Source organism: Sesamum indicum, linkage group LG9, assembly GCF_026168435.1.
Source record: "Sesamum indicum cultivar Baizhima isolate 11 linkage group LG9, ASM2616843v1, whole genome shotgun sequence".
NCBI lineage: Eukaryota > Viridiplantae > Streptophyta > Magnoliopsida > Lamiales > Pedaliaceae > Sesamum > Sesamum indicum.
The window spans coordinates 2,456,981-2,478,835 of record NC_142665.1 but is presented as its reverse complement, the minus strand read 5'-3'; the positions used below and the strand labels follow the sequence as shown (position 1 = coordinate 2,478,835).

The window sequence follows — 21,855 nt, the reverse complement described above, 5'->3', positions numbered from 1 at the left end:
CAAGAACCAGCATCATACATGTATCCAGGAAGGCCAGTTTGTTTCTAAATCTCTGGCGACTATTGCAATGACTGCCCAATTTTTCCTGGTGATGTCGTTCCTTTAAACAAGAACATGATTGCTAATTTAACTTCAGCACCCGCTCATTACCACCTTTGATTTTATTCACAATTGGACCACCTGTCTAAACACTATATGTTCCATTGAGAGGAATAATAAAACTTGATGCTCGCTTACTTTTATGCCTTTGGAACTAATTCTTCTATCAAAGAGGAGGCGTACGATTCTGTGCAGTTGCAGGTCTTTGCACCCCTCACTGTTGTCCAGCAGCAAAACTGATTAAATGGAAGTTGGAGAAGAGCTGATAGAGGAAACGAGCACATTTTAATATGCTACTGAAACCTTAGCGATAAAAATTCCGTTGCATAAGGAATACAAAATGTCGTAAGCAAGCTATTAACCAGCTACAGTTATAAACAATTCATCATTGACATCGCGGGATACATCGATAAGAATAGTGCGTAAAGATGTGTGCCATCAGTAATGACGAGAAGGATAATGCTCGATCCCTTGTACAGAAGCACCAAAATTAATTACTATATATTGTTGGAGGCGGTTTTGAATTGTACGAATAAATATGCATGTTTACGAGAACTCTTCTCAATGGCTGGCAACAGCATTTCAATACCAATTTTGAGCATTTAGCTTTAATTTCTTTATATATAAATAAGTATAAATTATTGAATATTATTATATTTTTGAGTGAATTAATGTGGGGTTCATTACCATAATATCCATGACCTTAGGACTTGGCTCTATCTAAATATCCCCACCAACATAACATAATTTCAATTCTACCTTTACATGGATGGCACTTACAAGAGATTGTACTATTGACATGAAAGCTGCTGATCATGGTACAGAAGGTCAAAACATCGTCATGATGGTACAACCCTCGTGTCCATACTTGTTTTATTCTTCCTGCTCCCGGTGTAGGCTATTATTATTATTATTATTTTCGGTAATTCTTAGTGCGGACAAAATGCGACGAGCGCACTTACGTCAAAACCTATGACTCGATAAATTAAATTAAAAAAGCAAGTAAACGTAGTGACACATGGACTCGACCGCAGATAATCAGAACCCGGATGTGTCTGCGGGGAACTAACCGGAATCCATAACCGACGATACGTCCGGAAATTTGGTGGGCTTCCACTTCCGGCTGGTTCTTGCGGTCAAAAGAAAACGCACATTTCCTACCTTGTGTGTGTATCTTGAGAGAGAGAGTGAAAGAGAGAGAAAAGAATAGAGAGGCGGCGAAGAGGCGGTGTCGCCGTGTGTTCTCCTGTCACCCCAAAACCCTAATTGCGTTTGCCGCCCAAGGACTCGCCAGTTTTCGCTAGTTTCTTGAAATTTTTTTGTTAATTTGTCCGTTTTGGCTGTATCAGGGTAAGATTTCATTTTTTTAAAAATTAAATTGCATGAAGTTTTTCTGTTTTTGGTCTGGTTCCGATTGAACTTATTTACTGATGATGTGGGTGGTTGGCATTTTGATGGCTAATTTTTGTTTGTTTGGTTCGATCAGTTGTTAATTGGAAGGCTGCATGAGAACTGTAACTGGAAATTTAATTGAGCATTTGCTAATTCTGCTGAGGTCTGCTGTGGTAGAGTAATTTCCTTCAGGGGTTTAAGAGGATGGACCTGGTGTCTAATTGCAAGGTAAATTTAGTTTCTTCAAGGTATTGTTGAATTTGGTTTTCCTGGATTGATGTTTTCCCTTTCTGTTTCGAATTCTTCAGTTTACTGTATCATTAGTGAATGATGGTGGCAACAATTGCTGGTGATTGATCATTCATCTAAACTTGATCATTGGTTCATTGAGTATTAGATTTATTTAGATGGCTTTGTCCTGAAAGTCATTTGGGTACCAACACTAAGCTACTTTGAGCAATTACTATTAGCTAGTTAAAAATATTTTACTTTCACATGATTTTAGAATTGACTACTCCATTGGTTCTTTTGAGTACTAGATTCATTTAGATAACTTTGTACGCAAAGTCATTTGCTGATCAACACTAAGCTACTTTGAGCAATGCATATAGCCATATTTTTTATTAAAACTGATTTCAAGAGTTGACTGCTATTATGTCCTGTAATCAGTCTTCCATGCGGGGTGTAGAATATGCAATTCTGCCTTAGTCCTATCCCAATCTTTTGTTTTGTGTTATTTGATTCCTTGACGAATTATATTCCCATGGAACTCTTGGAGAAAATATGGACCTCCTATTTTTCCACTCCGTTCTGTGTTTGACAATTCTCAAGCAGTTAGGGATAAACACCGAGTATTCCTGCAAAACACATGCATTTAATTTAAACATAATAAGGAATATGATTCTAATTTAATGGTAGGTTCCCCTATACACCACGATCACCATTCCTCTCTATCATCCTGCCCTCTGCCCATCTACCATAGCCACATGCAGCAGCTCTTCGTGAAGCTGCACATTCAGCCGTTTTAGATATACGAAAACAGCTTCATCCACCTATACAGCCTGGTTCAAGATCCTCTGGATCACCTTCCCCTACTTTATTGCCCCTTAGCCAATTATTTTTATCTGCATGCATCTGCTGGTGCTGTGATGACAATCTGGTCAGCCATCCACAGCACGTAGCAAAAAGGTAATAGAGACATTGAACATACTGGCAGTAACTTCCATGAATTAGAAATCTCATTTTATTTTGCAGAAGATCAGGTCACAATTTGAAAGTCCTCCAAGACTGGTGATCAGATATTTCCGATCTGTCCTTTCGCATACTTATGTTCTACATATCACAAAGAACACTGAACATAAGAATGAAGTCCATATTGGGAACTTTAGTATCGTTGTTACTTTATTCCCAAATGGTCATGCACTATCCTTGGTCTATCCTGTCTCTGCCCAAATTTGCTTTACATTTCAAGTTGTTTCCTGTTTGCAATTAGCTTTATTCGGTGATTGTTTCCTTGCCTTCACTGCTCAATATGTGATGGCATCCTTCCATACAACTTCTCCAGCCATGGACTGGAGGGTGAAATTCACAAATTATTTTGTCCTCCATATAACCATCAGAGCAAGAATCCATTGTAATTACGATGCCATGCATCTTCTTCATTTGCCTAGGACTCTGCTTATGTGAAATACGATGTAACCGTGCGGCTAATTTCACCACCTCCTGATTATAGCACAATACTTTTGATGAATCAGAAGCCCTAAGTTTTGAGTAATACCTAAAATCATCATAGTGAAATTCCTTTTGGAGGCATGAGTATTAGATCCAACTTTAGTGAGGAGTTCCTCACTGGTAATTTTAGTTAAGGGAGACGTGGAAGTTTAGTTGTACTTTATGCTTCTATAATCCAAAGGGTTAGGTTATGAGGGAAGCATATCCTGTTTTCTCCAGCTTTAGGAAATTTGGTGGATGATAAGTTTATTATGTGTTACTTGCAGAGTGGTGTAAGGATTATATAATTCTTTTCATTTTGAATTTTGATGAATACAGAACTTTTGAGCTAAAACCTTGTCATCTTCACTTTTATGGTTTAGCCAGAACTACTTGTATGCTATGGATGTAATACTGGTCCACCTTTGGCACTTGTGGAAGGGGCTGAAATGAAAAATACTAGAGAGCATGAGCAACTTACAGCATCTACCCATGTAATTGAAAGATAATACTTTTATGTGATATAATTGGTAAAATTTAACTGCTCAGAAAGCTAATATTAAAATGCAATATTTCCTGAATCTTGTTCTGAATATAAGCGCAAGAATAGCTGTTTCGAAATTCAAATTAATCCCTGAATTTTCTTGGGCTCTAAGAAAAAAGGACTACGCAGAATAAATGGAAAGTGACAGCAAGCTCCAGCTGTCTTCTGCCCATCACCGCCCTTCCTGATTTTTGTTGCCGAGGTTAAAATAGATCTTTTCCTTTCTCATTTCTGGTCGCCGCCGCAAAGGTTCAAAGGGATCTTCTCTTCCTACTTTTGCTACCACATTTCTCTTTCTCTATGCAAAACCACAATCTTTCCTGTTTATGTGCTAAATCGAATCTACCCAAGTGTTTCCTCTTCCAGAAGCGTGCATATTCATAGCTGTTTTCTCCAAACTGAGGGCAATTTGAGTGCTGCTCTGCGCCAAACGTGCTAGTTCGCTCCCTGGTCTCTGGAGCGGTGATCCCTCCTTGCCAATTATCTGATCCAGTCTCCACCTAGTTTTTATTTATATTGGATTGTGTAGAGAAATGGGCCCAACTCTATTCCGTTCAATTATTTGTGCTGAATCTTTTCCAATCTAACCGATGTTGGAGCTATCAGCTATGAATAGCATTTTAACTTGTCTTAGTTTGCAAAAAATGTCTAGTCGACGACGATGCATGGGGTTATTATTGCTGGCACATTTTATGATTTTGGGACATTTGAGGTCTCCAGCCTATCTCATTTTCTCAGATGGGAGTTTAGCATTTAAAGTTCTAGTCATCTTTGTATCCCAAGAGATAGTGTTTTTTTTTCCTTGGATCTAATTTTTCTAAGAGGAAGGTGAAGCTGTCAAGTATGATTGTGTGCAGAGTATTTTCTATGAAACATGGTGTTTTGGACCTTTGGTGGCATTAGACCATCTAGGATCACTGATTTGATGGTAGAGTACGATAATATTTAAAGTTTGTATGGTAGTGGTAAATGATAGATTGGGACGAGACTGAAGAACTGAACTGATCTTCTGCCTGGGCTAACACCCTTCTCTTTTTTCTCCCAGAAAGATTTGGACCATCAGATCAATAGCCTTGTCCAAGATGTATGACTTTGATAAACCTGCCTTAATTTGATGGTCCTTAGATGAATTCTATTCCGTTCTACTTGGATCCCTAAAGGTGAGGTGTTGTTGAATATCTAATCAACTACATAACCATTCCAATATTGAGTATGGATGTAGATTAAGTAATGTGTACATTTGCATTTATTGATGAATACAAGGAAGAGGATGTGAAATCTTTAGGATCAACCGGCATAGACCTGGGTCTTTATGCCTATCATTTGATAACTTCTTGTTCAAATTTGCAATGTAAGAACAAAAACCTAATGGCGTATTTGGTAGGAGTTGAGTGGGAGGAGGACCTGAGAGATCGGAGAGCCTATTCTATTTCCTTCCTGAGAAATCTTAATTATATACTGCCCAACTTGTGATCCTTACAATCTTGAAATGTACAGTGCTAAAGCTGATTGTCCGTGAAACTTAGTCATTGTACATCTGCTTCTCATTTACTTTGAGAATCTAATCATGCTATATGTTTGCTCCTTCCTGCCTTTGCTGTAAGACTTCATATGACATTTATCATAGGTTGCCTGCTGTTATTTTTAACCATCCACCTGCTGGTCTTGTTATGACGAGGGAACTGAAAATTGTACTTTCTTAAGCCAATCTAATGTGTTTATTTTCATCTAAAAAGTCTGAACTAGTTTGTTTTGTTTTGCAGGACAAGTTAGCATATTTTAGGATAAAGGAGCTCAAGGATGTCCTTACCCAACTAGGGCTTTCAAAGCAGGGAAAGAAGCAGGTCAAATGTGAATAACATTATCGATCTTTGTGAATCTTTATAATGAGGAGCTAATCACATCACTAGTCTCAATTAACTTTATTTGCTTTCACTTATTGGCTGGATATGGGGAGATGACCTGTTGCTTACCTTATGCTTTATCGCCCAGTTGCTATTTTCTTTATTATCACGGAACTTTTTTTAATTTGCTTGCAGAAACATCTTTTGTTGGTGTATGGTTAATATGGTCTTTACTAGTTATGTTAAGCAACTATCTAATTTGTCACAGTAACTCAATGTGTGCCTGTGAACCTGGATTTTAGAATGATCTTTAATCTTGGTCCTGTATTTGGCTTGAGACTGTAAATATTATAACCTAATATTTCTTAAGTTATTAGGCCTATGAATAGGCTTGGTTCACTGTTCACATAATCTGCTCATGGCGTGTTGAAACTTGGAAGATATTTAGTTGTTTGTTTGCATTGTCTCCTCTCAGGACCTTGTTGATCGGATACTAGCCATTCTCTCCGATGAACGAGGTATATAGAATTCGACCCTTTAGTTAATTAGCTTGCAAAATTATGACAAAATCGTTTCTACAAGTATGTGTGTTATTTTATTCCATTTCCTTTCCTGCTAAAATCTGGAAATGAAATCTCGTTTCCCTTTTGGGCATTTGGATTTAAGTTGCACAGTTATTACGTCTGGTCATCATTTTATGTACTGGCTGCAACCATAGGAGCTTCTTTCTTTGTAATCGACTATATTGATACTCTAATTTTTACATCCATAATTGAATACCTCTGCATATTCTTCTCTGTGTTATTTTCTTCTTTTACTATATGAGCAGGACTGAATTTAGAATTCCAGCTAACTTGAAGTTAGCAGCACTCTCGCAGAGTAATAACATATCGGCAATTTTCATGTTCATATATTGTGTAGTGGAAATAAAGTATTCCAAGTTAGTTCCTTGAGGAAATAGGAGATAAGATAAAGTGGGTAGCAGAACGAAAATTCTTGAGGAAGTTGCTGCTCTCTAAAAGAAACTACTTACATCTCTGCTCTCTCTCTATTTGTAGTAAAGGAAGTATTGCTTAGAAACCAATTATGTGACTCTGCTGAGTCACATTTGGATTGTGGGAGTATAAAAACGACCAACTTCCAGACAAATGAAGTTACGACATGTCATTTTTGCATGCTTGGACTGAAATATGTGGTAGTCAGGAATTGCGCACATTGATTACATCATGCGCTATACGTCCTTGCACCTTAGTGCTTCACTGCATGTGACACCAGATGTATCTAATACCATATTTTACCAGTTTCAGGATTGTGGGCCAAGAAAAATGCTGTTGGTAAGGAGGATGTGGCAAAGCTAGTTGATGACACTTACAGGTGTTTTTTTCTGTTTGCTACATGGCCTTGTGCGAAACACATGCTTGGAATGCTTCATGTTCCTCATTTTACGTTTATTTGTGGGCTTTTATGAATTATCAAGCCATGCTTTCAATTTGCCTAATTGCATGTCCATTAGAGGGCTTTTATGAATTATCAAGCCATGCTTTCAATTTGCCTAATTGCATGTCCATTAGAGTCGGTATGAAAGTCGATGAATGGGTTATCATGGGATTGCACTGCGAGGTGCATTCTTTTATCCACATTAGATGATCAAACATGTGTTTTTTCATTGAACTTTTCAGGAAAATGCAGGTCTCCGGTGCATCTGACTTGGCTTCGAAATCACAAACTGTCTCAGATAATTCAAACATAAGACCCAAAGAGGAAACTGAAGACCGCCATCAAATGGAAAAGATACGCTGCCTCTGTGGAAGCACACTGCCAACTGATTCAATGATCAAGGTATTGTACAATCTGCTTAATGGATCTTAAGCATGTGTTCATGTAACTCCTGTACCGAACTTTTTTCATCCTCTTTGATGTATTGTTGTTTTTCATGTGGGCATAACATTCCGGATCAAAAAGTCTTTTTGGTCCTACGATGCATCTGTATTTTTTTTACAATCTGAAATTTTGGTACAGTGCGAAGATCCTAGGTGCAATGTCTGGCAGCATATGGCATGTGTGCTGATTCCCGAGAAACCCACAGAGGGCATCCTGCCAAATCCTCCAGATATCTTTTACTGTGAAGTTTGTAGACTGAGTCGGGCCGACCCGTAAGTCACAATGTTTCTTTTCACTTGATGTGTAGCATCATTATATGCCATCTTCCCTATCTTCTTGGTTCTAGAACTTTTTTGTTGTCGATACCAGCTGATTGTTCTTGTTGAAGCTTGTTGATTCACTATGGTATAGTAGTTTATCTGTAAATTATCTCATTTAATGATAATTTGGTAAGTTATCTTATCTTTTATTCACTAAAGAAAGATGAACACTTCTTTATTTAGCTTTTGCTGTAAGGGGACTTCTCTAGTTGTCTTCTCTATTACCTGACTTGCTTTCTTGCATCGAGGATGCAGTATTTCCTCGTTTGGAGAAGTTGAGTTTGATGATCATTTCTGTTTCTCACAATTGATTCATAAAGATCTGAACTTCGAAGCAGAAGGGAAAAAGTAGATACTAGATAAGTTCATGAGGTTTTTTGACAATCGATTCTTTTAAGGTTGGCTTAGACTTGTTTATTGAGCATATTCACAATGGTAAAAAGATTTAATTAATCTTGGTGCTACCATGCAATTGCATATGTTATGATTTGTAATTTGGCTTAGAATCTTATCTTCGTCCTATGCTAACTCTTTCTTGGGAAAAAATTCTGATGATTGCTTACCATGTATATAGAGATCATAATCGTATAGCAAGTCTCGTGGACATGCTTATAACTGGTTAAGATATTTAAGAGATTCTTTAGTTTGGTGTAGTAGTCGAGTTCAGTAATGGGTAAGCCTGTATATTACTATCATGCTCTTTTACTTCTGTTGTAGGTGTCCTTTACATTATTATTTATTCTGAAGAAGATTCCCAGGAGCAAGAAGACCTTATTTATATGTTGGATGCTTTATTTTATGATTATCAAATAGATTATGCAGAAATCATCAAAATTTTTATTTCTGCTTCCATGAATTATTCAGCAGATAGTCTGTTATTCTATGTGGAAACAGCTTAGAAACAAGATACTATGCCTTCTATAGTGCCTTATCATCCCCAAGCTGCAATTGATTTCTTCTGTGTGGATTAAATCAGGAATCCTTTTGGACGCTTGATATATATGGTTGATTCTATGTTGTTTTAATATGCAGCTTCTGGGTGACGGTTGCACATCCTTTATATCCTGTGAAATTGAACATCACAAATGTTCCTGCAGATGGGTAACTACATGCTTTAACCTCTTACCAAGGACTTTAATTCCTTAATTTGAGATGTTAATAATGTAATAGGATTTCAGCTATCTACTTGCTGAACCTGAACATCTGCTAGATTTATTATATCAAACTGCTATGATTTCCTTGTAACTGTTTATCATATTATTTGAAAAGGAAATAAGTTCTGCTTACTGTAATGTTTTTGCTATTTACTTGCTGTCTGCTGACGCTTATCCTCAGTTAGATTTATTATATCAAGCTATTGTGAGTTCATTATTGTCTTCGAATTCATTTTTCTATTTATTAAAATTTCAAAATTCACCTTCTGAGTGGCAATTTTTCTCTTTCATTTATTTTTCTCAAAGTACTGTGCCTGCAAATAGTTTTGAACTTTGACTATCATGTTCTGGCCGTTTTTCTTGCCCCATGTGGTAACTACTTGGGAACACATCTTTCCATACATTTCTGAAACATATTTTCTGCTGTTTGTCCTGTAGGGTTTCTATGTTTCATGCACATTTCATTTTTGAATTATTTTCAAACTGGGTGCATCTGATACTTATTTGTGGCTTCCAGCTCAAATCCTAGTCAGAGCATTGAGAAAACGTTTTCACTTGCAAGAGCAGACAGGGATTTGTTGTCAAAACAAGAATATGATGTTCAGGTTGGTCAGGAAGCAATGTAATGGTAATAATTATATGTTCTCCATGATTCAAATATGCCAATTGCTACCATGCTTATGATGGCTTTGCTATTGATGATTAGGCGTGGTGCATGCTTCTTAACGACAAGGTAACATTTAGGATGCAGTGGCCGCAGTATGCAGATCTACAGGTCAATGGTATTACTTCTCCTTAGTCCTTAGATTGCTCACTCATAGACCCTGGGTCCAACGAATGAAGCTCTTTTTTTCTCTAGTAGCACCTGGGTTCCTCTGTTAATGTTATTTCTTCTGGCCTTCACATGAAGATGAACACATATGGTGCTACTGTAACATTATACTTTGTGTACAAGTGTCAAATTTTTTTGTGATTTGTACGCGGAAACATGTAATGCTAATGCATTTCTACTATGTATACAGTGTGAAGTCATCTTTTGTCATTTCTTTCATGCTTGTAGCATACATTATAATTTGTTTAGGAATTGCTTGAAGGATACGATCTTCACTAAATTATGCATTCTTTTTTCCTTTTTTTTTTTTTTCACGTAATTGATGGAGCTCTTATTCTTCTTGCTTCACTTTTATAGAAGTCTATCACTATCCTTTTTCAAAGAACATTTTTGTGTTTGTGATTTATCAGGTGTACCAGTGAGGGCAATAAACAGACCTGGGTCTCAGTTGCTGGGAGCAAATGGTCGAGATGATGGACCTGTTGTGAGTTCTCTCTTACTGCATTATAGTTTTAACTGTTTGTCAAACTTAGGAACTGTCCCTTATCTGTATTAGTTAGTTGTAGTCGTGTGATGTTTCCTTTTGCCTAGTTGCAAAGAATGTTTTCATTAAAAAATCATCCGCTGATTGATTTTTCTCATGCCCCTTTTGGCAACCGGATGAAGAAAATTTTCAATTTTTGGCCATTATACCACCAAAATTAGATGTCAAATCTTCCTTTCTCATTGTGCCACATAATCTGCAACTTGTCATCATAAATTTCTAATGCAGATTTTGAATGAAGTATTTTGCAATATCAACTGAATTCACATGTTTGTCATGGGTATTTATGTGGATCCTTTCTTCTGCTCTGCTCTCTCAGAGATCATCTCTGATCCAAGGAAGAGTATGCTGCTATTCTAGGGCGGTGATTATTTATGAGAAATCTAGAAATAGATGCGAGAAAGAATATGAGATTGTATCAGTTGTTGTCTTTTGTCATCACTGTCTATATTATCCATGTGATTAACTGACATGTGCTTTCATTAGTTTTGTTTTATTGCTAACTTCATTTATTCTTGACATAATGTTTTCCCCATTTTTTGGCTTTTCCCTTTTGGCCTTGGGGAGAGGGGGTTCATTAACTCAATTTAGTTTTTCAATTGGGCATTTTACAGGACTCTATTTGTTGATTGTTTTTGTTGTCCTTACTCCTTAGCCTGTGTTGTTCCTTTGTCAGATTACACCGTGCACTAGAGACGGACTTAATAAGATCTTTGTAGGAGGATGTGATGCTCGCATATTCTGTATGGGAGTTAGAATTGCCAAGAGACGCTCACTGCAGCAGGTCAGCTGACCTCCACATCTTCATATTTTGATTGCTTTATCTACTTTTCAAGTATTGGTATTGTAATTGGTTCAAAGTAATGAAGGAGAGAGGTACGCGTTCTCTGATTATGCTTGTCCTTGTATGATTTATGGCTGCTTGACGACTTCTTTGGTGTTCTGGAAGCCTGATGGTACTTTCCTGTTGGTTTCTTGAATATTCATACTTCTAATCATATTGTTGAAATTAGTTATTCAACAGCTACTTGTTTTGTTATTACCCTTTGTTTTTTCCGTAGTTGGATTGAATTTTGGGAGTGTGGGCTGGATGATTATATGGATTTCTGAATTTTATTGGTCCTTGCCAAATGTTTTTAATCATGTTATGTGGGCTTGAACTGTTTATTAATATACTTTGTTGTTTGCATACTAGCTTATATATATGCAGTCTGCTTATGACACCTTGTCCTTTAATTTGCGCCTATAAGGATGGGGAGAATTGGTCTTTGTTACTTTTTAACTTTGAGAAGATTGTGGAAAGTTTGGTATTTCAACAGTGTCTTCATTTGTGATTGGCGGAAACAAAATGGTACTAAGGCCATCTTTGCTAATAGGTTCTCAACATGATCCCGAAAGAGGACGAAGGCGAGCGTTTCGAGGACGCACTGGCTCGTGTTCGTAGATGTGTTGGGGGTGGGGCTGCCACAGAAAATGCTGATAGTGATAGTGATATTGAAGTTGTTGCTGATTTCATTCCTGTCAATCTTCGCTGTCCTGTGAGTAGTTTCAATATATGCATGCTTTTTAACTATGTTTAGAAAAAAAGACCAAGAAAATGATGCATGTATAATCAATTATGTTGTCTGGTGCCATTATGCTTCTGTTGAGCCCATCTATGAAATCTGCACTTGTTTGTCCAACACAAGTGAATCTCTGGTGGTGCTCAAGATTTGTTGGATGCACGTACATGACATATGATATGGCTTGAATATCCACTGCTTTGGTTTGATAACAAGCAGGATCTTATGTTCTTTATACAAGTTGAATACTTGCTTTAGATCATTTCTTGACCCTCGATTAGCATTCTTCCTTGCAGCATTTGACCAATAAGTATGCTTTAAGATTGTGATCTTGTTCAAGATCCATATGCGATCTATGAATCTTTCTGCCTTTTCGGCTTTACTAAAGTCTCCCTCCTCTGTATTAAAATTACTAACAGTTCAATGCAAAGTTCTTCCTGATGGCCAATTTCCACTGTTGTTAAGATAGTGGCTCTGCTTTTCTTATTGAGTTGTTTGACTTGTATACATCGTGTTTCCTGGTTTCACCTGTAAATCTTCTAATCACAAATCCAAATGCCTGCATCATGGCGAAAGCTGTCTCGCCTTTTCAGAAAAAATGTCCTCCGTTTCTTTGCTAGATGCCATTTTCATTGCTGAAAGACTTGTCTATAAAGACTTTTTCTAGCTATGCTATTCATAATTGGACATGTTCCTGTAGTCCCATGTCAAAATGCGTACGGGGATAAATTAACATTTCTAAGGGATAAGGTTTCTCAATTACTTTTCTCTGAATGGTTGTTACTAGCGAATGAACTATTTAAAACTTTCAGCTATTTTGTGACAACTCGATAGGTCTGCATGCCTGCAAAATCATGTTTTCTAATAAACAATTTAAGTTCAAGTGTACATTTTCTTTCTACATCGATGGTACTTCATGGAATTTCATCATAATTTTTTTCCCTTTATACGTGTGATTAAAGTTAAGGAGCAGTTGTATTAAGAAAAAGATTGGTAATCATTTCCAACATATATATATCGTTGGATGTATGTGTTTGTGTGTCCCATATAAAAACATGATATAGATGAGAACATTGTTGGTCATTGTTTGTGATTGCGTATCTGCGAGGTGACACATGCAGTTGTTCTTCTTTGGAAGTGCTTAATATCGTTCTCATCTCTTAGAACTAAGTAGTATATATATTCATACGTGCTTCAGATGAGTGGTCTAAGAATGAAAGTGGCTGGAAGGTTTAAGCACTGTGCACACATGGGCTGTTTTGATCTTGAAGTGTTTGTGGAAATGAACCAACGCTCCAGGAAGGTACATAAACATGAAACCTTTTATTTCATTTTTGCTTCCTTTAACTTTGAGATAATAGAATTTTTTCTTGTATAATCCTTGACTATTGCTGGTAGAATATATTTGGTTTTTTATGTAAAAGGAGGTACATCCAAGTCAGCTAACTCACATAACTTTTATTTATGATGTGTTTCTTCACTTCCCTATTTATGTTTTTGAATGCTATTTGTGCATGCAGTGGCAATGTCCTATCTGTCTGAAGAACTACTCTTTGGAGAAAATCATTATTGATCCGTATTTCAACCGAATCACATCAAAGGTATTGTCTCATTTTGCCTAGAGGCCGAGTTGTCACTTCTTTTGAATTTTGCATGCATATAATGCTTCCTCAAATATGTCTTACAGATGAGAAATTGTGGAGAAGATGTGGCAGAGATTGAGGTGAAGCCTGATGGCTCCTGGCGTGCCAAGGCAGAAGGTGATCGTAAGGGTGTTGGGGAGCTTGGGTTGTGGCATTTGCCTGATGGTAGCATCTGTGCATCTGCGGATGAGGACTCAAAACCAAAACTGGAACTTAAACCAATAAAACAGGAAGCTGGCTCTGATAGTAATGCTGGTCTTAAACTAGGAATTAAGAAAAACCGAAATGGTTGCTGGGAATTCCATAAACCAGATAATATGCAGGGGATCACAACTGCAAATAGATTTGATGAAAACTTTGAGAAAAATGGTCAGAATATAATTCCTATGAGCAGTAGTGCCACAGGCAGTGGCAAAGATTGTGAGGATGGTAGTGTTAATCAAGTTGGTGGCGGAAACCTTGATTTTTCGACTGTCAATGGTATTGAGTACGAGTCGATTCCCTTGAACATTGATCCAACACATGGATTTAGCGATCGAACGACGTCTGCACCAGCAGGGGAGGCTGAAGTAATTGTCCTCAGTGATTCAGAAGAAGAAATCGAACCTCTAATGTCTTCTGAAGCTGGTTACAAGAACACTGGTCCAGATACTGGTGGAGTCCCATTTCCAGCTGCTCAGCATGGGATTCCTGATTCTTATTATGAACATCCTGCTCTTGGTAATGTTGGAAGTTCATGTCTTGGTCTTTACAACACAAATGATGACGACTTTGGGGTTAATATGTGGACATTGCCTTCTGGTAGTCATGGAGGACCAGGTTTTCAGCTATTTGGTTCTGATGTGGACGTTTCTGAGGCATTAGTTGAAATGCAGCATGGTTCGCTCAATTGCTCATCATCTATTAATGGCTATGCGTTGACTGCAGAGACTGCCATGGGATCTGCTGCACTTGTCTCTGAGTCTAGTGCTCAACGGTCTAATACAAATGATGGCTTAGTAGATAATCCTTTGGCATTTAGTGGCAATGATCCTTCTCTTCAAATATTTCTCCCCACTAGGCCATCTGATGCATCAGCTGCGCCATCTGATTTGAGAGACCATCCAGATGTTTCAAACGGTATTCGTGCTAAGGACTGGATTTCTCTCAGGCTCGGGGATGGTGTTGGAGCGGGTCAAGGTGAATCTGCAGCTGCAAGTGGTATTAATTCAGCACAACAATTACAATCGAAGGATGATACCTTGAACTCATTAGCAGACAATGGTATGCAATGTCACATTTTCTTAGTTGGTTGATGTCACCTCATTTTTTGATGGCATTTCTTGAATCTCTCGCATTATGAATCATTTTACATGCATTGTGTTTCTTGTACCTCACCTCTGACCTTCTTTGAAGATGTTACCATGCCTCTTTTGTCATTTAGTATTTTCATTTTCTTTAATCTTTTCTTGGCAGCATCTTTGTTGCTTGGGATGAACGACAATAGGTCTGGTAAGACAAGTAGGGAGAGATCAGATAGTCCTTTTACATTTCCTCGCCAACGGCGCTCTGTAAGACCAAGATTATATCTATCTATTGATTCGGACTCTGAGTGAAGTTGTTGGGTACCACATCCAGGGGAAATGAGTTCAAATTCCTCAGGACCGCTACCAGATGCATCACATGTAAAGAACCTTTCCAGAAGCACAAGCATTGATGTACTCTTGCTGCCCAGTCGACCTGTGAATACCAATTGAAGAAGCTAAATATAATGCCTGCATTTGGAAAACAGTGATTTTCTGGTGACTTAATATCATTTTGCTGCCACCAGACGAACTGCTTTTGATTGGTGAGCTATGCACCCTGTGTTTTTTTCCAGAATTAAATCTCCTAATGCCTGGTATTTTTCCTGATCCAGGGTCTGTCCATCAAAACAGGTTGGGAAGTCATATTTTCCCCCTTGCTTGTTGGTGAATTGCATGTGCTGGAAAATTGTACATCTGATAGTTATATTATTGGGGAAATTGGAAGTCAGGTTTATTAGTTTTGGTTGTAGTTGCGGAGGGGGGAAGGCTTAGCTTAGGGACATTGTGCTCTTGATCTTAAACGAGAGCAGCCTGTATATCTCATCACAAAAAATCAATAATTTTATAGGAATATAAGTTTATATAAACAATTTTGCTTTCTATAGTTATCCCAGAATTTGCATGTATGATTTCTTAAGTGGGCGGGCTGGCGGGCTGCAGTTTGTCCCCATTTACCCATTTGTATTGTTTTATTAATGGAATCAGCATTGGAACAGATGGAAGACTTTCAAGTGGAGAATTGATTAAACAAAAGCCGAAAGATATAAAATTAAACTGGAAGCAAACAACTAGTAGTGGTTACATTTATTAGAAAGGGAGCAATATACACTCACCGTTGCTTTTGTTGGATAAAAAAAGCCGAAAAGGGGTGGATCAATACTTAGCTAGGCTATTTGTCCGCCTGTTCTATGTGCCGTGCATCTTAGCATGGTTAGCTTCCAAATTATATCTCTTGCCTTGAGCCGTCTGTATTAACCAACTTTTATGTACTAGAAAAGGATATATATCAACCAACTTCTGGTACAATGATCTCGAACAAGAAAAGAGAAAATGTTACAGAAAGCAACTTTGGCTGTTAAAAGAGAAGACAACCACCTTGGTTGATATAGACTTTCTCCTTCTCCAATGCATGTTTCATCGCCGCCCTCCACTTCCTTTTTTCATTACTCTCACCGTGCAATATTGAATGTAGTTTCTTTAATTTTATTGGATAAATTACATTTTGCCATTCGAACTATTCTCATCTTTCCACTTTGCCATCAAATCTTTCCACTTTGCCATCAAAACATTTTGTGTACCGTACCACTCAATTTTGCACTTAGTCATATATGACTCTTTCTTTTTGTTGAATTTTCTGTCGGAAAAACATTACATGCTGTGCATATACGAAAATATCACTTCACAAAATCCTTAAATATCACATGTGTACTGCATGTAACATTTTTTTCGATAAAAATATTTGATTAAAATATAATTACAAATGGCAAAGTTAAAATTTCATAAAATTGAGATGATAAGTTGACACAAAAATGAGTTTAGATGCCAAAGTGTAAAATAATCATAATTCGAATAGTAAAATGTAATTAACCCAACTTTATTCTTAATTTCTTTTACCCGACATCTTTCTTTTCTCATCAAAATCCTTGAACCGGACAAAACATGAAGAATAAACAAATTGCATCACTTTGATCAAATAGAAGCAAATGACATCTGCGGAGATGAATAGAAGAAACAGTACAAATTTTAGTAAACTCTCTTTTGTCCCCGAGATTCCTGTGCCCAATATAAAACCAACTGATCAGGAGAATGAGGCAGGTTGTATTGCCTTGGCATCATGATTCTTCCTTCACCATTTTCACCAGATACAAGGCATTAGGGCGGGAAGGAATATGAGAAAGAGGGTACTCAAATTACCTGGTATTTGAACCAGCTAATCATGCTCCATATGTTCAGATCACCCATGATCTGTAAAAAGTAAATTCAGAAAGATAATACCATCATCTGGTATCCAACTAATACCGTTCTCTCGAGACCAGTTGTTTCTTGGATGTTATCTAGCATGTTTCTTTAAGGGTGCAGTGCAAACCACCAAGATAAGTTCACCTCCAATAATCTATATGTGAAAGCAGAAGACCACTCCCATATCAGTTCTTTAAACATCATATGTATGCTCATCCGGTCATCCTTCCGCAGTACTAACAGATTTAGAGTGCCGGAAGCTCTCACAACCTGGGCAGTTGTGCAGGCTCTCATGAATGTAAATGTCACAATCAAGGCAAAAGTATTGTTTGCATTTTGGACAAGAAACACAAGAAGCTGGCATGTTTCCTGCATCAACAAAAGCAGACCCAGGTTAGGGATAAAGAATATCATGGCAAGTCCAAGTAAACCGTCTATAGGGAAACTTCAGGTATGGGAATAGATTAGTTATGAAGTGTTCTACTGTGATAGGATTACAGAATAAGTAATTCTAATTTCCATACGATCTTAGCACGGTTGATTTTTCTTACAAGTCTGTATATATGCTTCCATTTGTCTGGTGACTAAGGAAACAATATGTAAGCATCGCTATTAGATTCGAGAGGAGCATGAAACAAAAGGTCACTTGGTAGGTGAACTTAACACTAGAGGCATTCATGCCTACTTAAATAAGGAGCTAACTTGTTTCTACTGTTTCCAACTCTTACAACAAATAAGTTCTGTAACGAATGAAGAGCACCTAACCTCAGGTTAAACTACCTCATTTTAGACTAGTGATATAAATAAAACAGAACGTGGGGAACACTGGAGAGGATCCAAAGCATACTTAAACCCAAAGGTGAACGGAGAAATAAATAAGGCAAGTTGCAGGTGTCATTATTAATGAGCGAGAAAAACTAGTGGCTCAACAATCAAACTACATTTCCACTTCCCAAGGTCATATTTATATTGATGGATTTGAAATCATAAACCTCAAGTCTCTAGTAACAAATACTTCGAATTTGTTTCCATAATTTAAATTCAACAAATTCAAAGGATTTCAAATCCCTAGTAACAAATCAGTTGGAATAGTTTGGATAATTGTGAATTCAAAGGATTTCAAATCCTTCAGCTCTAAATTTAAATCATGTATTGCTAAATAATGGATTTGAAATTCTTCTAATATAGAGTCATTTAAAATCCTTTTTTCAAGTCCAAATCTATGGGAGCATCAATGCAGTTATTGCATTTTTTCATGCAGACTCCAAATCAAATTATAGGCATTTCAGAGTTCAGGCACAACAAAATTGAACTTTTCAGTTAACACTTACCAGGATTTAGGAGACTTTGTTGGCAACCAAAGCAATTTTTTGGAAGATTTCTCGGATCATTTGAAACTGATGGTGACACATCACCAAATGGAGTTATAGGGAACAAATGGTGATAAGATCTTGCCAAATGGGGTGAAGAAACGAGGGTTAGTCCACATATTTGGCATTCTGTAGGCAAGTCGCAAATGCGTGCTTTGCATCTTGGGCAAGTGTAGCCTCCACCAATCTTAGCCTCTTTATGACAAGAACAGATTGAAATTACACCTTCTGCTGCTCTTTGAGGAAAACCCATCTTAATCAAATTTGCAACTGCAAATTCGGCTATAGCTGGAGGTGGCGGTGCATGCTCAAAGACCAATTCTTTTAAGTGAGACTGCCATAAAAACATTTGTGAATTAGATAAAATATGCTAATATTAGTTGGAAATATTTAATGTTTCAGTCTTCCCTTAACATTGATGCGAAAGGAGTTTTACAGGATTTAGTCAACGAATGTCTGTTCATTTTCCTTCTATCTTGGCCATTACTTACATCAATTATAATTGCAAACATCATTCAGACATTCACAAATGCGCTCACCTCATCTAACGCCACAGAGTATGATCCACCAGTTTCTTGACAAAGATATTTGCAAATGTAGACCTCAGCAGAGAGACCAATAACCGAGCACCTGACCTTAGAAGCCTTGCACTTCTGTACTGTCTCCATAATATCACCTGGATCACAAGTACTAAGAGCAGAATATAAAATAAGAACTTCACGGTGACCATATGTGGGAATCTGATTTAGGAGGCTCTGCACAAGATCCAGGCCATTTTGGAGAGATGCATCACCCGAGCTTGTCAATTTACCCATCAAAACTTTGATATGTGACTCCGGACTTCCACCAAGGTCTGTTAGGGAATGTGCAACCCCATCTTTCAATGTTACTATTCCAATTTGACTCAAGGGATTTTGATCGAAGAACTCCCTGATGAAAGCCTCCACTTGTCGAGCAACAACAACCATTCGGCTGGGTTTATAATCCGTCTCTCCAGCTGCCTGCATGTCAAATACCAAATGCTTAATAATTTATGAAAATAATAAACAAAACTGTTCCATGAAAATGAAAAAATCCTCAAAGTTTGATTTACTGGCCAACTTTTTGGCGCTGTCATACAGTTTCCTATGGAAAGAATATTTCCAGAAACTGATAAAAGTGTATTATATTCTCATACAACGTCACTTCACTTGCAAACAACTTAAAAAATTTATAGTGGGATGTAGTCATCAGTATGATTGCTTTACAGAACAGTTGCAACAAGTTTCTTTCCAATATCATCCTTATCAATACTTTATTGACTAAAGATGATTCAGATGAACCCTATAAACCAATCAAGCCGTAAAGAATTATACTCTGTCAAGGCACTTGTCTATCAGGCTTCTCTACAAATATCCTAATTCAAAATTCAGGTTAAACAAATAAATGCAGTGCGTTCTATCAAAATCATCACCGAAGTTACTTATATATAACGAGCATCCTGAAGTCTCTTTGTCATATAAATCCACCAGTCTTAGAATTCTGAAGTATCTAATAAATCATACAAATCCAGTCCTTTGTCACATATCTAATAAATCCTACAAGATTTAAACTGTAAAAAGAACATAAATTTTTTTCACAACTAATGACTAACAACCAAACTGGAGAAGTAAATTTTGATTGTCATTCATCCTAAATTAGTTCATTAAGTGTAGACTCAAGGGGAAGCAACAAGAAACAACTTATTGTATACATTGAACTTCCACTACAGCTAAATCATTATACACATACCCGGGAAAGATCAATCATGATGTATAGATAACGAATCAGTCCTTTCTGAATTCGGGCAGCTGTCGTTGTGCGAAGACGTCGGCGATACTGAGCGTGGTAAAGACTTTTATTGTCAATAGGCCGGAGAAGCCCAGATTCGTCCTCTTGCAGAGACTCCCATGACCGCTCGTCTGCATAAGTCCTCTCCCACGCATCACGGCCCCTACCATCCGCATCATCATCATCTTCCTCCTCTTCTTCCCTGTTAAACCGCCTCTCTCCATCATTACTTTCTTTTTGCAACATTGTCTAAACTTTTGTTCCGAAAGAAAGAAAACAATATATATATTAGTTGAAAATAGTAAATCCTACAAAAAATAAGACAAGACAGATCCACAATCTATACATTGCAGCACACCCCTACCACAATATTGCAAAAACAAAGATCCCCATACACCATTGTCTTAAGTTGCTCAGCCATGCCTATAACTCCTACTGTAAATACAGGAAACCTTAGAGAAACTATCTTTTGTCTTCTGACAATCCCACATCACTGAATAACTCAACACAAAAAATAACCTTTGTGTGCAGTTAACATTGTATCTTATGCAAGAACCCAGAAAAATCACTGAGCTCAGCTATAGACTGAAAGCTAGACAGCTGTAGCCCACATTTCTTCATGCCCGAACAAATAAAATCAAGACAATTAACATTGTATCCTATGCAAGAAAACCCAGACAAATCACTCAGCTCAGCATACTTGAAATACTGCAGACCCAAAGATAAACTGCTGTAGCCCACATTTCTTCAAACCCAGAACAATCAAAAGCAAAACACACAAAACAGAAGTTAACAAAACCGAAGAAGGTTTCTACCTTCAGCAACCACAAATTGTCCAGACCCGCCAACCCGCCTAAGAGAAAGTGGATTCGCAGGAAGAGTTCAAGGATTTGGTGAGGGTATAGACTACATAAAAAAACAGGTCAAGACGAGTTCTTTCTCGGATGTAAACGAGTCGAAGTACGATCAGTAGAAAAGCTTGAATTGGGAGAGACGATTCCTTGTTTCCAAGTATTTTCCATTTTTCCTGTTTTGGGCCTTTTATGGAGCAATCGGAGAATACGGGTCGGCCCATTTGGAATTTAGTAATTGGGATCCAATATAGTTGTAGTTTAAATGGTATGGGCTGATGATATATATCCTTTTGGTCCCTTAATGACATTTATTCGTATTTTAGCATCTTAAGTTTCACACTCATTATATTTAGGGATGGTTTGATCAAACGAGAATAAAGAGGAAGTGAAACAGTAATGATGCCCCTAAAATTATTGAACTAAGCCCATAAGTTAGGCATACTAATCCAGCCAGTAAAAAGTCCAAATTCATCCACAGGACGGCTAAGGGCCCATCAGCAGGGAAAAAAGGTCCACGGGCTTATCTATTGCCTTACTTAACTGGCAGCCCAAGAAATAAACTCATTTAAGCCAATACGTCATCATATAGTTGGGGGGACGCATCATATGATTTGCCAATACATTTGTATATATCATCCAAAAATATCTTCAAGTGATTCCAGGTAAATCGGTCATAAACGAGCAAGGAAATCTGTCCATAACTGATTCCCATAATTGTAGGCAAATTTGACAAGATTTAGTTAAACTCACATATCTCAACCAATATTTATTCA

The 21,855-nt window shown here is 37.5% G+C and overlaps 2 protein-coding genes across 9 annotated transcripts; one reads left to right on the top strand and one right to left on the bottom strand.

The window, feature by feature from the left end:
- The first annotated feature begins 1,108 nt into the window (after positions 1-1,108).
- LOC105170319 (E3 SUMO-protein ligase SIZ1) lies at positions 1,109-15,690 on the top strand. Of its 7 annotated transcripts, none has more exons than XR_016067318.1 (18): positions 1,109-1,449; positions 1,586-1,719; positions 5,509-5,589; positions 6,065-6,107; positions 6,891-6,963; positions 7,269-7,428; positions 7,609-7,742; positions 8,823-8,891; positions 9,462-9,549; positions 9,651-9,726; positions 10,187-10,260; positions 10,997-11,104; positions 11,697-11,858; positions 13,081-13,185; positions 13,403-13,483; positions 13,570-14,788; positions 14,981-15,353; positions 15,442-15,690. XR_016067318.1 is itself a non-coding variant. In XM_088884750.1 (17 exons), exons 2-17 carry the CDS (start codon positions 1,696-1,698, stop codon positions 15,118-15,120), a joined length of 2,631 nt encoding a protein of 876 aa, XP_088740876.1. In that variant the 5' UTR covers positions 1,109-1,449; positions 1,586-1,695; the 3' UTR covers positions 15,121-15,690. The 7 variants fall into 7 exon arrangements, 5 of the variants coding, with proteins under 5 accessions (XP_088740876.1, XP_088740877.1, XP_088740875.1 ...); XR_016067317.1 differs by having other exon boundaries at positions 15,423-15,690; XM_088884750.1 differs by having other exon boundaries at positions 6,897-6,963; positions 14,981-15,690.
- A 961-nt stretch (positions 15,691-16,651) lies between these two features.
- On the bottom strand, positions 16,652-21,254 carry GTF2H2 (general transcription factor II H2). Of its 2 annotated transcripts, none has more exons than XM_011091027.3 (5): positions 21,044-21,254; positions 20,190-20,482; positions 18,959-19,420; positions 18,381-18,753; positions 16,652-17,418 (listed from the first exon to the last, which is right to left on the bottom strand). In XM_011091027.3, the coding sequence occupies exons 2-5, from the start codon at positions 20,472-20,474 to the stop codon at positions 17,270-17,272; spliced, it is 1,269 nt and encodes a 422-aa protein (XP_011089329.1). In that variant the 5' UTR covers positions 20,475-20,482; positions 21,044-21,254; the 3' UTR covers positions 16,652-17,269. The 2 variants fall into 2 exon arrangements, with proteins under 2 accessions (XP_011089329.1, XP_011089330.1); XM_011091028.3 differs by having other exon boundaries at positions 20,190-20,477.
- Between the last annotated feature and the right edge of the window lie 601 nt (positions 21,255-21,855).